Raw genomic sequence first — 16,013 nt, forward strand, 5'->3', positions numbered from 1 at the left:
TACAAAGACTGTTGGGCTCAATTGAATTCTTACACTTGGGATTTTACCACTTTGACCTGGGGGCTTTCAGGAGGGAAGCCAAGATCCAAAGGGAGCACTGAATGCAGAAATCTACAATTCAAATGTCATGCCAATGCTGGATGAAATCTGACTAAAATACACTCCAGCAGCCTGAGCCGGATCGCTCTCTCATGACTAAGTACTCCTGAAGCCAAGTTGAATCCATTAGACACAGAGTTCTTTCGTGTGGATGATCTGTAAGAAGTCGACTCAAAAATGTGTCCGGTCTGTGTGTGAAGTCTTCTTTGGCACTCTGCTGTTTGGTCTGCTGTATGCTGACATTTGAACATTTACAGGTGCTGGCCAGTAAATTAGAATATCATCAAAAGGTTGAAAATATTTCAGTAATTCCATTCAAAACGTGAAACTTGTACATTATATTCATGCAATGCACACAGACCAATGTATTTCCGATGTTTATTACGTTTAATTTTGATATTTATAGGTGACAACCAATGAAAACATCAAATCTGGTATCTCAGAAAATTAGAATATTCTAAAGGCCAATGAAAAAATGTTTGTTTCTCTAATGTTGGCCAACTGAAAAGAATGAACATGAAAAGAATGTGCATGTATAGCACTCAATACTTAGTCGGGGCTCCTTTTGCCTCAATAACTGCAGTAATGCGGCGTGGCATGGACTCGATCAGTCTGTGGCACTGCTCAGGTGTTATGAGAGCCCAGGTTGCTCTGATAGTCATCTTCAGCTCCTCTGCATTGTTGGGTCTAGCGTATTGCATCCTCCGCTTCACAATACCCCATAGATTTTCTATGGGGTTAAGGTCAGGCGAGTTTGCTGGCCAATCAAGGACAGGGATACCATGGTCCTTGAACCAGGTGCTGGTGGTTTTGGCACTGTGTGCAGGTGCCAAGTCCTGTTGAAAGGTGAAGTCTGCATCCCCATAAAGTTGGTCAGCAGCAGGAAGCATGAAGTGCTCTAAAACTTCCTGGTAGACGGCTGCATTGACCCTGGACCTCAGGAAACAGAGTGGGCCAACACCGGCAGATGACATGGCACCCCACACCATCACTGACGGTGGAAACTTTACACTGGACCTCATGCAACGTGGATTCTGTGCTTCTCCGCTCTTCCTCCAGACTCTGGGTCCTTGATTTCCAAAGGAAATGCAGAACTTGCTTTCATCAGAAAACATAACTTTGGACCACTCAGCATCAGTCCAGTCCTTTTTGTCCTTGGCCCAGGCGAGACGCTTCTTGCGCTGTTTCATGTTCAAGAGTGGCTTGACACACGGAATGCGACACCTGAATCCCATGTCTTTCATGAGTCTCCTCGTGGTGGTTCTTGAAGCGCTGACTCCAGCTGCAGTCCACTCTTTGTGGATCTCCCCCACATTTTTGAATGGGTTTGTCGTCACAATTCTCTGCAGGGTGCGGTTATCCCTAGAGCTTGTACACTTTTTTCTACCACATTTTTTCCGTCCCTTCGCCTGTCTGTTAATGTGCTTGGACACAGAGCTCTGCGGACAGCCAGCTTCTTTAGCAATCACCTTTTGTGTCTTGCCCTCCTTGTGCAAGGTGTCAATGATTGTCTTTTGGACAGCTGTTAAGTCAGAAGTCTTCCCCATGATTGTGGTGCCTTCAAAACAAGACTGAGGGACCTTTTAAAGGCCTTTGCAGGTGTTTTGAGTAAATCAGCTGATTAGAGTGGCAGCAGGTGTCTTCTATATTCAGCCTTTTCAGAATATTCTAATTTTTTGAGATACCAAATTTGGAGTTTTCATTAGTTGTCACTTATGAATATCAAATTTAAATGTAATGAACATTGGAAATACATTGGTCTGTGTGCATTGCATGAATATAATGTACAAGTTTCACGTTTTGAATGGAATTACTGAAATATTTTCAACCTTTTGATGATATTCTAATTTACTGGCCAGCACCTGTATAAGGCGGGATGGAAATGTATTCAAGATCCATTTTTCCTAATAAAAGTTCCAGATATCTACAATAGCATTCCTACTATCCTGACCTTTCTCAGCGGCCTAGTGGTAGAGTGTCCGCCCTGAGACTGGGAGATCAGGGGTTCGACTCCTGGTCGGGTCATACCAAAGACTTTGAAAAAATGGGACCCAATGCCTCCCTGCTTGACACTCAGCATTAAGGGGTTGGATTGGGGGGTTAAACCACCAAATAGTTCCCGAGCGCGGCTTGTCTGCAGCTCACCGCTCCCCCAGGGGATGGGTCAAATGCGGAGATCAAATTTCGCACACACACCTGTGTGTGTGACAACTAATGGGACTTTAACATTTCAGATATTGTAAATGTAATTCTTTCTAGGACAAATGATGTCACATTTCCCATTCATGTGTATCGGGTGTGCAACAGATCCGACCCTAACTTCTGACAGGAAATGCTATGAGAACGTTTTCACTGAGGAAAAATGTTCATTCTCAGCCTTTGTTCAATAGTTTGTTGATGCAGCAGTTACAGCCTCCAGTCTTTTTTAATTTGATGCTCCAAGCACACTCATCTTTGGCATGACATAATGACTCAGCACCATCTAAGGAAAAGGAACCAGTTCTTAGAAAGAACCAGCATCGAACAAGCACAGGTCTTTTCAGTGTTAAAAGGTCTTCCCAGAGCAACAGTGAGGCTCGGGTTGATCTCTATTACTAAACTGTACAGTTAGAATGTAAAGAGTTTTTAAAAACCTTTATATAGAGATCAAGGTACCTTCACACCTTGATAACACCTTATTGGATTTTGAGACCAAAACAAACCCTGGATCACAGCGTCGCCTCTAACAAAGCACCCAAACATCTGAATAGTCAAAGAATCTACTCAACTGTAGCTCTAGAGTCATCAAACCAGGTGTTTTTGCTGCAGACGCCCAGGTTCAAATTGACTTTTAGGTTCTGATTTCCTCCGTGCAGAAAGTAGGTTTCATGAGAAAAGGATAGCACTGCAGTTCAGTGAATCCCTGTTTGCAACATCGATCTTTTTCCATTCTTCAAGAAGAACTTCTCCAATTCAATTCAAGTTTAGTCATATAGCGCCAAATCACGACGAGTCGTCTCAAGGTACTTCACACAGTAAACATTCCAATTCAGGTCAGTTCATTAAGCCACTCAGGAAAAGGTTTCCTATATAAGGAACCCAGCAAATTGCATCAAGTCACTGACTGGTGTCAGAGTCTTTACAGCAATCTTCATACTAAGCAAGCATCTTTTAGAGCCTGGATGATGGATGGAGAGTGATGCTTAGCTTGCTGCTTCAGAATTCCCCACAGGTGTTGGATTGGGTTCAGATCAGGAGACAGACTTAGCCGTTCAGTCACCTTCACCCTGTTCTTCAGAAATGCAACAGTAGCTCCAGATGTGTGTTTTGGATCATTGTGTTGGAAAAGTTCACGACGACCAAGTGTAGGGAGTGATGGCAGCATCTCCTTCCGTATAGAGCAGTACGTTGTTGAGTTCATGATACCATCAATGAAATGCAGCTCCCCAACACCAGCAGCACTCACGCAGCCCACATAAGGACACCGCCACCACCGTGTTTCACTGTAGGCACCATGCATTTCTCTTTGAAATCCTCACCTTTACGACGCCATACAGTTTAGAAATTATTAGTTACAAAAACAGTGATGTTTGTCTCATCACTCCAGAGTTTAGAGTCCCAGTAGTCCTCATCTCTTTCAGCATGGCCCCTAGCAGATCCTAGGTGTGTTTTTTGTGCATGGGCTTTAGGAGAGGCTTCCTCTGCAGTGTGTGCTAACTGCAGTGAACTAACATGGTGATTTTCTTCAACCCTTCTCATCAGAAGATGCTCTGGTTGAGATGTTAACTTCCATAGATGGCCTAGAAGTCTCTGTAAGACGGTTGCACTGTCTGCTGCCTGGACACCTCTTAAATGAATCAATAGACTCACCTGTGGTTGAGTGCTTGTTAATTCAGATTTTGTGGTCTTAAGTGTGGCTTTTCTCTCAAGACTATAATTGGGGTGTGCTCATTTTTGCAACATGGGCTTGAATGGATTTGTTAGGAAAATCACTTTTTTGTGTTCAAATGAAGAAATCTTGTTAGCAATCAATGGCCCACATGTGGTAGTATGGTATCTCATAGAAAATGTTGATTCTGAAAGCAAACTAAAGGTTTTCTGACTAAAGTAGTGGGGTGTACTCGTTTATGCTGAGCACTGTATGTATGTAATGTATGCCATGTATTTGGCAGTGCAGTTATGAGACGTTGTATCTGACTAACGTTAACGTAATACACTGGAGAATAAAAGATAAGTATTTACTCTGGATGCTTTTGTCAGCGAGCAACAAAGCCATCACTCAGAGATAGCTGAAACAGGACATTCCAGCCATCACTGACTGGATCAACATCACACAAGACATTTTGTTGCGGAGAAACTATTTTACTCTCTGAATTCAACAGACATGATCCAGAGAACCTGGTGTAAATGTTAAACCAATAGAATCTGTGTGCAGATCATTTGTTTCATATGTAAATGAAAGGTCCTCTCAGTTTTCGTTATTTTTCTGTTAACCATGTTTACAAATGTTCATAATGGCTCCTTCATCACGTTACACTGAAAAACATTTTAATTACAAAAGAATAAAAAGCCGCTATGCCAACACCCTAAGAGCTTCCATTCATCAGTCAGGTTTCATGCTAATTCAGGCCTCCAGAACCCCACAAACAGTGCAGGTGTGAAGCTACTTGTCCTCTTTGGCTGAAGACATCTTCAGCATCTATAATGTAAAACAGCTCCAGCAACAGGATTAATAAAAACAGAAGGAGACCTGCAGTTTGGATCCCAACTAAAGCCTGGTTTATGCTTCTCCGTCAGCTCCGCAAGGGACAGACACGCACGGATTGACGGAAGCGTTTTGCTCTTTTACTTCTCCGTCTCCTGGAGAGTGTTGCAAAGCAATTGCCCTGCAGGACAACAGAGGGCGTAGCGCTGTTCTGTGGTATCCTGTCATGCATCGGTCCAAGATAGTGTGTTTATATTGTGTTTTTTGTGTTTATAAGAGACTTTTAACACGGACATATTTGTCTCTCATTCTCCTCCACCTCTTCATGCGCTCCCCACCTCTAAACCCACGTTTCCTGTCATTTCCATCCACAAATAAAATGCTTGCTGCACATCTTTTCACTCCTCCAGTCACGGGAGGATGAAACGTTCATATTTTTAGAGTTTTTTCGCGAGGTATTCTTCAAGCTGCTCCGTGTCTGCCGCTAGTTATCCTCGGCTCTCTTTGCAATGGCGGCGCTGTAAACAACAGCGGCGTCCTGACCAATCACAAGCTTGCGTCATCCGTCTCGTTCGACGGATGTTTAAAAAAGTGGGCTCGACTCCGTACGTACTTGCGTGCCCTACGCAAGGACGGATAATGGCGTTGCGTGTCTCCGCACTGACGCAGACGGAGAAGCATAAATCAGGCTTAACAAACCCAGTTTCTCACATCTCTTTGTCTCAGGAGAAAAAGAACCAATCAGGTGTGTTGAGCTGCAGCCCTCAAAGAGCATGAATGATCATAAAGCCTGAGTCATGCTTCTGTGTCTGCGTCAGTGCGGAGACACGCAACGCCGTTATCCGTCCTTGCGGGCCTGCTGGAGAGCCCCGCAAGGACGGACGGAGTCGAGCTCTCTTTTCTTAACATCCGTCCGTCGAGACGGACAACGCAAGCTTGCGATTGGTCAGGACGCTGCTGTCGTCTACACCGCCGCCATTGCACCCTCAAAAACATAAAGAGAGCCGAGGATAACTAGCGGCAGACACGGAGCAGCTTGAAGAATTCCTCGTGAAAAAAACTCTAAAAACATGAATGTTTAATTCCACGTGACAGGAGGAGTGAAAAGATGCACAGCAAGCATTTTATTTGTGGACGGAAATGACAGGAAACGTGGGTTTAGAGGTGGCGAGCGCATGAAGAGGTGGAGGAGAATGAGAGACAAATAAGTCTGTTAAAAAGGCCCTTATATACAAAAAACACAATATAAACACACTATCTTGGACCGATACACGACAGGATACCACAAAACAGCGCTACGCCCTCTGCTGTCCTGGTGGGGAATTGCTTTGCAACGCTCTCCAGAAGACGGACAAGCATGAGGGCAAAACGCTTCCATCCGTGCGTGCGTGTCTCTCCCTGTTGGAGCTGACGGAGAAGCATGAATCAGGCCATCACTAAACCCAGAGTCACGTTCAAGCCTCAAACCGCTCACACTGTTCAATCACTCGGCTTCCTCTGCAACAAGAGCTCTACGCCGCAACGAACCACCTCAGGTGTCAGAGCTAACAGTCTTCTAAAAACACCACCAACAGGCTCCTACCTGCAGTTCGGAGGCGGGTCCAAGGTGATCTCTGCCAGCTCCTTCTGGATCCTGAAAGAAGACGAGGCAGTTTGTTAAGATCACATTCAGATCTAAATACTGTGACCAACGCATGAAATGGATTTTTAAGGAGCTTCTGTAGAAGAAGAGGTCCTGTCACGCAGGATAAACAAAGATCAGCTGAACATTAGTCTGTGTGTATAAACAGATATTAACTGTGGTAAATAATGCTGCTAACCACACTTCTGGTACCCCACACTTCCAGGAAGCTGTGCACATAAAAATGGTTCTAATGAATTTACTGTGGAAGGATCACATTTCTCCCTCATTAAGTATTCATTACACGCCAGTGATTTGCCTGCATGCAGAAACCAGGTGCTACTTCTCTGTGCGTCAGCTAGAAAAGCTGCTGCGCTCTTGTGGGAAAAATCTTCAGTTCATAGCAGGAAAAAAAATCAGTTATGGTACAAAAGTTTGCTCAGAGGCACTAAAGCAAGTTTCAAACTTTTCAGTATGACGTCAGTCAGCTTTTACAGAAATAAAACACTGTGGGTCTCCCGCCACTGTCTGGAAAACCTCTAGAAGGAGTCGGACGGGGGGCCTCCTAATAAGATGTCTGAACTTTTTTCCGTGCAGAAGAGCAGCAGTTCTACTCCCAACTCCCCCCTGCTCCTATTCAGGGGCCTCATTTTCAAATATTTGCACAGAATCCTTACTAAAATCTACTTAAACTCAACTAAATAGTTTGCTTATGCATAGAACTATTCAGACCTAACACAGTTGCACAAATCTAACTCTTCCTAGGAATGAGCTCAGCTGTTGTGGATCATATTCCACCTCCTACACACCCACTTTCTGCCATAAGTGGTCAATGCAAAGGACCTTATGAATATTCTGCACATTCATGGGTTGGTTCATTTGTGGCATTTCATGGGTAACCATGGCAACAGAGAGGTCTAGAAAACGCAATTTCACTAAGACTGAAATCAAGGTGCTTAAAGGTACCAGCTCTGTGGCCTAGTGGTAGAGTGTCCACCCTGGGACTGGGAGATCGGGGTTCGATTCCTGGTTGGGACATACCAACGACTTTATAAATGGCTCCCTGCTTTAACCCCCCCCCCCCCCCCCCCTAACTCATTCACTGCCAGCCGTTTCCTGATCACTAACGGCCTTCGCTGCCAGCGTTTCTCACCATTTTTACAGTTTTTTTTAAGAGTCACAGAACGTTGCGCGCTAGCATGATGTCGATGCCAAAACAACCAAAACAAAGCGGAGACTCACCTCTTACATCAGGAAGAATCTGCGTGTTTCGAGCGTTATCCGTTCTTTCATAATCCGTTGTCGAATTGTGATCGGCAGACGCTTTTCCGGTTTGCGCCTCACTTTTTTTTTTTTACAGGAACGGCCCAAAACGATCTCCAAACACATGGATGGTCTGCTTCCTGATCATGTGACGTGTGACGTATGCGGATGAAGATCGGCTTCAGGGCTGAGATGAGCGGGGGCTCGTTCCAATGCTCAAACAGTAAAAAATGCAAATGACGACTTTAGTCGTCAATGGCAGTGAATGAGTTAAGTGGGTTGGATTGGGGGGTTAAACCACCAAATATTTCCCAAGAGCGAGGCCACTGCTGCAGCTCAGCGCTCCCCTCAATGGGGATGGGTCAAATGTGGAGATGAACTTCACCAGTGTGCGATGATGACTTTAAGGTAGAGGCACATAAAAATGTTTTATTGCCTTCCAGCTGCACAGTGTTTGTATAGCTGTGATCTATGGGAGTAACAGAGAGACCTGTGTAGGAGATTTAAAAAAAGAAGTGGTCAGATCTGAAGGTGGAGGCAAAGAGAAGATGGCAATAGTCACTTTAATGATGCATCCAAAACGACTGGTGTTCAGGGATGACTGAGATATTCCCGATCTAAGCGAGGAACATTTAATTTAACCCAAATGGGCTTCAGACGAGAGCTGTCCATCATATAAAGCAAATGTCAGCCTGTGAGCCAATTCCTGCTGGAATGGGCCGGCTGCAGGAAACCCTAGAGGGGTCAACGGCTGCAGGTGCACTGGGACTGCACGGTTCTGGTGGGTCGGGCCCAGTTCAGCACATAAATCTAACAGGACTGCTCTAGGGAATCGAAATCAGCTGATCAGCCAGTCATCTAAAAACGTGTGTGCTTCAGGGTCAGAGCTAGTGTAAAGTTGCATACCATCACTAGAAATCACAAAGTTTGCATAAAAAGTGACTTAAGCAACTTTCAGACCTAGCAAGCTTTATAAATGAGGCCCCAAACCCAGCCGCGCTACGGAGGAAGAGGACTTCAACTGCTGGATCCCGGATCTGGTCCATCTATCATGATCCACATGATGAAAAAAAAACGATGCTGCAAACTAAAAGAAAAAGAGTCATCAAGTGACCGAGTCCTCTAAGCTACATTCTCAGATGCGACCCTCATGTAGAAACTGTATTCTGCTCTGTGACCACGTGTTTCACATGGACAGTTATTACATGCTAATCTCAACTATGGAAAACCTATGAAATGCAAAAGCACTAGTAAGTAGTAAGTAAGGTTTATTTATAGAGCGCCTTTCACAGATATAAATCACAAAGCGCTCTACAACATGATAAAATCAGGGCAAATACCTCAAACCAATAAAAACATCATAAAAACAATAGCAGTGACAACAATAGTAACCAAAATCATGAGTATAAACAAAGTGAAGGTGTGAACCCGAACAAAGCCATCTTTTTGAACATTTAGGGAGGGAACGCCTGGATGAAAAGGTGAGTTTTTAGATGATTTTTAAAGACCTCTACAGTGTTAGAGAGATGGAGATTTGAAGGTAGACTGTTCCAAAGTCTGGCTGCAATAGTCTGAAAGGCCCTGTCCCCTTTGGTTTTCAGTCTGGTTCGAGGAACAGCCAGGAGGTTTTCAGATGTGGATCTAAGGTTCCGAGAGGTGGTGTGTGGGGATAAAAGCTCAGATAGGTAGCTTGGAGCCTGGTTGTTAAGAGCTCTATAGGTCAGCACTAAAACTTTAAACTGTATTCTATATTCCACCGGGAGCCAGTGGAGGGACTGTAAAACTGGAGTGATGTGAGCTCGTCTGCTGGATTTGGTTAGGAGTCTGGCTGCTGCATTTTGGATGGCTTGAAGGCGTGAGAGGGAGGTTTTGCTGAGACCAGTAAAAAGAGCGTTACAGTAGTCTAAGCGTGATGACACAAAGGCATGGATGATTTTTTCCAGATCTGCAGTAGAAACCAGTTTACGGACTCTTGAAATGTTTCTCAGTTGAAAGAAACAAGAGCGGGAGATGGTTTTGACGTGTGAGTCTAAACTTAAAGCTGGATCAAAAATAACTCCCAGGTTTCTAATGTTGGCCTTGGCTGATGGGCAAAAGGAGGCAATTTCTTGCTCGATTCTACAACAGACTTGTACAACAACAATGTTACAGGTACAAATTCCGATGTATTACCTACAAACATGTGTTGGTTGGATTGATGGTAAATGGTCTGTATTTGTACAGCGCCTGCTTAAGATTCCACAACCCCCCAAGGCGCTTCACAACACAGTCAGTCATCCACACATTCACACGCTGGTGACGATGAGCTATAATGAAGCCACAGCTGCCCTGGGGCACACTGACGAAATTGAGACTAGCGAATACTGGCGCCACCAGTCCGTCCAACCACCACCAGGCAAGGCGTGCCTTGCCAAAAGACACAACAGCAGCATTGGATGGAATGAAAACTTTGTTACCTTTAAATTATGAACAACATCCAGGGACCAGACTTTCTATCAAGCCAGCACAGTTTATTTATTCATGCATTTAGTGAATCGGTTTACAAGATACAGTACCAAAACGTTTGTAGCTAAATATAATAATGAAAGTGTAAAGGCCCATGGAGGTAAACGATAGCCTCCAACGATCGGTTGTAATGCAGTTTGACGGTAGGGTGATGATCCACATCATGCATAAGTGTTAAACTAGCCAAGAGGCTTTTATTTGAACGCTCCTCTGTGGAGAGGCAACTGCACAGGACTCAGATGAGTCAAGAGAAAAGATATTTGACAGCAGCCTGTAATATAATCTCCACAGTACTCCCCAGCCTGACTGCATTCTGTGTAATTTAATCTGCAGGATTTCCTGAAGTGACACATTTCTACAGCGTAAGCTAAAGACTTGAGAGGCTGGTGCAGCAAGCGAGCAAGGCCAGACCAGCCAAGAGGGAAAAGCGAGATCCAGACACTCATGCATGATCTCCCAAACCAACCAAGTACCTACCTTCTGTAATGTTGACAGCTGGCCCCTCCCAACAGGCTCGTTGGATTTCAGTCACCGGCTTCAGTGGAAAAAACTAAAATGAGCGCAACCATCCTACCGGTGATAAGAAGTCTTTCCCAAACATTAATCTGACCCAGCTGTTGGTAAAGCTGCTCATACGGGTGATATGAAGGTCACAGCTGGAGCTGATTAGATGCAGGAGCAGACTTTTCCAGAGAAGCTGAATACATGTGTCCTTTAGGAGGGAATAAACCACGGCAGTTTCTAAATCTAAAATAATCTCCTAATCCAACACCAAGTCAGTGTTCTTCCAGCAGTATGGTCTTCTTGGTCCTGACCTGCTCCGAGTGCTCGGCAGGCCCCACTGAGTATTTCCAGGAGATAGACCGAGCCCGACATGGGGAGATGTGGCATTAGAGCTGGGCCAAATAATTTCATTCACCATAAACCAATAACTTTCTTTTCTTTTCGTGATATCCTAATCAACTCCTTCATGTACGTGGCACGGAGAATGTAGGGATTTGTGGATTTATTGCTCAGCCCCACACCCACGTCCCCAAAAAGATAAAAAACCGTGAAGTCCACTAAGTCAGGTCCACGTGTCCGGTTTACTCAACCCCACACACACACACCATCCACCTCGTTCTCCCTCCCGCTAGTCTCCCCTCACCTTTTATCTTTTAAAGATCTTACAGAAGCACTCCAAGAACCGCAGCACTTTGTTGTATTTGCAAAGTTATTTTACTTTTATTTATCCTAAACAGTTATACAGGTGATCCCTCGTTTATCGCGGTAGATGCGTTCCAGACCTGGCCGCGATAGGTGAAAATCCGCGAAGTAGGGACACCATATTTACAGTATTTATTTAACAAGTACGTATTCAGTATTCAGACTTTTAAAACCCTCTCTTTACATAGACATTTTTTTTTACTTGGTTTATTTATAGTTTTATTACAAAAAGTGCATTTTATGATGGAATTGATTAAAAAAAACAGGAATTTCTTGATATTTCGCATAGAAAAATACCGCGAATCAGCGAATTTCCCTTGAATAAGGCTCCAAAGAAAAAAAACGCGAAGTCGTGAATCCGCGATGAACGAACCGCGAAGTAGCGAGGGATCACTGTATAATGTTTGATAACATGGTCATCTTTTTTTCATCTTCAATATAAAGAAATATCCTTCTGATATCTCCAATCTCACTTAAAAGTACCACAGAGCATTAAAATTTGACAAACACAGTGAATTGTTCTATATCACCACGATATCGACTGATGTAAAAAATCCTATTGAGATTTATTCCACATCGTCCAGCTCTAGATGATGTCAATACAAACAAACAACTACTTAAATTCCAGCTCCTCCTAAAGTTTTCTCAGCCTTCTCCACTCTCTGACTCGCAGGGGTCAGGGATGAGTCTGACTTTGACCAAAACTAGAAAGACGTTTTCAAATCCACTGGCTTGAGCACAAAGCTGTGCAGAGACACCCTATCTGACTCTCCAACACATCGCGGAGACTCTCTGGAGATTAGTTTGAGACTTGTCCCCAACAGTCCCTGTCCAGTGAGACAGAAACACTTTTAGATTATCCTCCTCTTCAGCTCCAAATCCCTGTTGGATCCTTTTACTGCTCTTCTTTTAGTTTTTTATCCCGTTTTGCCAACATGCCATTGCTATTATTACAAAGCGTTTCAATCCTGGTGGTGGTTTCAGCTGTTTGGAGCCACAGCAGCAAAGAGAAAACCACTCGAGTAGCTGAGCAGAGCCGTCGGGGCAGAAAAGGCACACAGCCAGCAGGAAACAAAGAGAAGAGAGAGCAGCGCGTCTACCTCTTGGCGCTGGTGGAGAGCTTGGCAGCGGTCTTGCTTGAGATTTTGGCCTCCTTCTTTTTGGGCTGGGTCTGGTCACGCTGCTCGGGGCCAGGCTGCTCCGGAGGTGCTGCCTCCCTCTGCTCGGTGTCCGAACTTCCCCCGCTGGTGTTGGGACTGTCGTCAGGCCTCGGCTGCACCTCGCTGGACATGCTGACTCTGAAACACATGCTCAGAATAAGACCCGCTGTAGAAGCAGCTGGTGGAGTCTCTGGAGGGGGCTGCTAATGCTGTAATTCTCCATTACTGACTCTGAAATGATCCGTCTTATTTTGTTCAGCAACCCTGGTCAAGTTTTACATAATAAATGATTGAAACAGCCGATTTCCTGGCTGAGACGGTGTGTTAGCAACCAGGAACAGTGCAGCCCCTCGCTTTGACTCCAGCTGACGACCATTATGTCTTTTCCTCCGCCTCCTTCCCAATTTCCTGTTATTTATCCACAGTCAACCATCAGGAAAAGCAGCGACTGATTGTTCAGCCGCCAACAACCATAATAAAGAATCTTCTCTTTGTCTGTGTTTTCTGTCCTTTCTACGGTAATCCTGCTTCTGATGTTCTCATCCAGGTATGTGCTGGTGAACGCAGTGCTTCCTTTTCGTTGGAAAGCTGAGAAATTTCCTTGAAAATTAAAACCATCCAACAACAAACAATAACATGTTTATTTTAGATACGTGTTCTTAAAAAGATGACCTCTTGTATCAAAGGTCAGACAGAAAACTGGTTTGGACTGGACAGAGGATGAGATCTCCCACGTGTTGGACACCAGTATAATTTTCTTTATGACAGTAATTTTAGGTAAACCTGTGAACACAGGTGCAGCTCTTTGATTCCCAGTGAGGCTGCTGCCTATATGGAGACCACATAGAATCTGTTATGCTGGCTAGCTAAACGACCACAAACATCAGCTGTGCTCAGTTTTCAGCTGTTTTTGTACTTAAGTATTCTCTACTGCCTCTAAACGCTCTAAAGGTGAACAAAAAATATCCATCTGTCTTCAGTCAGCATTTGGTTTTAGGGATTAAATGTATAAAATGAGGTGTTTCAAAAAGGCCCCTATTGTGATGTCACAATGGAGTGTTAGCATAGACCCACCACCACTATTCCCCGTAGAGTCCCCACCCACCACAGTTATTGAGGATTCAACATTTTTGTTTACGAGCAGCGAGGACACGATGGAGAGACTATTTTTCTAGTCTGGCCTGGGAATACCTTAGAATTCCCCTGGAGGAGCTGATCCCGGAGGCTGGAGAGAGGGAAGTCTGGGCCTCTGTGCTTAGGCTGCTGTCCCTGTGGCCCGACCCCGGATAGGCGTAAGAATATGTATGTTTATATATATGGATGGACGGGCAAGTGAGCCAGTGGACGAATGGGAGGATGGATGGGTGAGTGAGTGAGTGAGTGAGTGAGTGAGTGAGTGAGTGAGTGAGTGAGTGAGTGAGTGAGTGAGTGAGTGAGTGAGTGAGTGAGTGAGTGAGTGGACGAATGGATGAATGGGAGGATGGATGAGTGAGTGAGTGAGTGAGTGAGTGAGTGAGTGAGTGAGTGAGTGAGTGAGTGAGTGAGTGAGTGGATGGATGAGTGGATGGATGGGTGGATGGATGAGTGGATGGAAGGATGGTTGAATGAATGGGTGGATTGATGGATGAGTGAGTGGATGATGGTTGAATGGATGGGTGGATTGATGGATGAGTGAATGGATGGGTGGAATGATGGATGAGTGAATGGATGGATGGATGGATGAGTGAGTGAATGGAGGATGGATGGATGAGTGAGTGAATGGAGGATGGATGGAAGGATGGATTAGTAAATGGATGGTTGAATGGATGGGTGGATTGATGGATGGTTGGATGTATGGATGGATGAGTGAGTGAATGGAGGATGGGTGGGTGGATGGATGGATTAGTGGATGAATGGATGTTGGCCTTTTCAGCTCCAAATGCGCTCTACAAAAAGAATCTAAGTTGTCTTGCTAGGGTGGCTTAGATCTTTTGGGGTGTACAGGACTCCTTTAAGGACCTTCTATGACACTGTGGTAGTGTCTGCTACCTTTGATGCTGTGGTCTGCTGTGGGGGAATGGCAGACAGGAACAGCGGAAAACTTGATGCCAAACAAGTCGTCGCCATCTTAGTTGTTCCACTCCATCGCAACATCCTGCCACCAAACCAACAGAGTGCTGTAATTGGCATTAAACAACACTGATCAGGCCAGTGGAAAACCTGCTGAGGTTCCAGTGGAGCGTGGCTGGACCTACATTCAATTCAATTCAAAAATACTTTATTAATCCCAGAGGGAAATGGATTGACATGCAGAGCAAAATCATTTTAGCTTCGGCTAACACCTGTCAAGATTTCTCTGCTAACTGTTTTTAGCTCTTGTAATGATTATAGAAAAAACTAGAGTAATGTTTAATCAAGTACACCCAAGTGTTTGTCGCACAGAGAGGTCCTAACCCAAACTTTGGGAGCCACAGCTCTGGATTAGTGGTTTGCATGAAGTGAATAAATAAATAAGTGCAGCTGCCTTTGAGACAGAGATGAACTTCAGACTCTAGCTTACATTTAAATGTGACTGACAGAAGCACACCTCACAGACCCAAACACAACAGCTGGCCTGTGTGCTGCTGCTGCTTAATTGTCCTTTCAAATATGTGTTCAGACTTTAACCACTGATGGTCTGATCCAGGTGTCAGCATGTTGTTTATTGGTTAGAAGTTAAAATAGGTTTCGGAATCATTGATGTGGATCTCCGGTTCTAATCTGTGATGTTTCATCAGTCTGCTGCTCCTGGTTTGTGAAAGAACTCTATTGTAGCGTGGTGAGCTACTCCGGGCTGAGGAAACTTTCTGATGTTTTTAAAAACCCTCAACACCTCGGAGAAGTGGGTTTAAATGTTCGGAGAGTTCGGGGGAGCCCACGGGCTCGTTCCGACCCGGTCCGCTCCGCCTGTTTTGTTGGATAAATGAAGAGTTAGCATCAAGCATGTAGATGTCGGAAGATGCTGCAGCTAACCAGGAGCAGCCCTCTGGTAGCGGGTCTGCCACTGACCTCTGCCAGGTCTGCCCCAGTAGCACAAAGACAGAATGGATACCCCCCACCCCCCCACACCTCGTCTCCACAACGACAACGACCGCCCCCCCCCTTCCGCAGATAACGCCTCAGCGCCTCAAATCCATTACAGCAAGCGAGTGTTGTCACCGTGGAAAACTGGCTGCTCACCTTCCTGAACAGGCTGGACGCACCGCGGCGGAGAAAACGGTTCCCAAAGTCCCTGTAGTCCACAAAACCCAAACACTGGCTGCCCGGTGCTTTGACTTGCTGCTGCTGGAGAACGTACCGAAGCCAGAACGCCACTGTCAAGGCAGCGACTGTTACTGTGGAGTTTCCGGTGTTGACTGCCAAAATAAAAGCTCTGGCGGTAATTATAAAGATAAAAAGGAATATATATATATATATATATATATATATATATATATATATATATATATATATATAT

General features: G+C 44.8%; 1 protein-coding gene across 1 annotated transcript in view; it reads right to left on the reverse strand.

Annotated features, from left to right (window-relative positions):
• ube2e1 (ubiquitin-conjugating enzyme E2E 1) overlaps nucleotides 1-15,872 on the reverse strand; it is a 37,852-nt gene extending 21,980 nt beyond the window's left edge. Inside the window, exons 1-3 of the mRNA XM_015955769.3 lie at nucleotides 15,737-15,872; nucleotides 12,479-12,676; nucleotides 6,366-6,416 (exon numbers count right to left, since the gene is read on the reverse strand). Coding sequence (XP_015811255.1) covers nucleotides 6,366-6,416; nucleotides 12,479-12,669 — 242 coding nt within the window. The 5' untranslated portion in view covers nucleotides 12,670-12,676; nucleotides 15,737-15,872. The remainder of the gene's footprint in view (nucleotides 1-6,365; nucleotides 6,417-12,478; nucleotides 12,677-15,736) is intronic.
• Nucleotides 15,873-16,013: the final 141 nt, after the last annotated feature.

This window comes from Nothobranchius furzeri, chromosome 11, assembly GCF_043380555.1.
Source record: "Nothobranchius furzeri strain GRZ-AD chromosome 11, NfurGRZ-RIMD1, whole genome shotgun sequence".
NCBI lineage: Eukaryota > Metazoa > Chordata > Actinopteri > Cyprinodontiformes > Nothobranchiidae > Nothobranchius > Nothobranchius furzeri.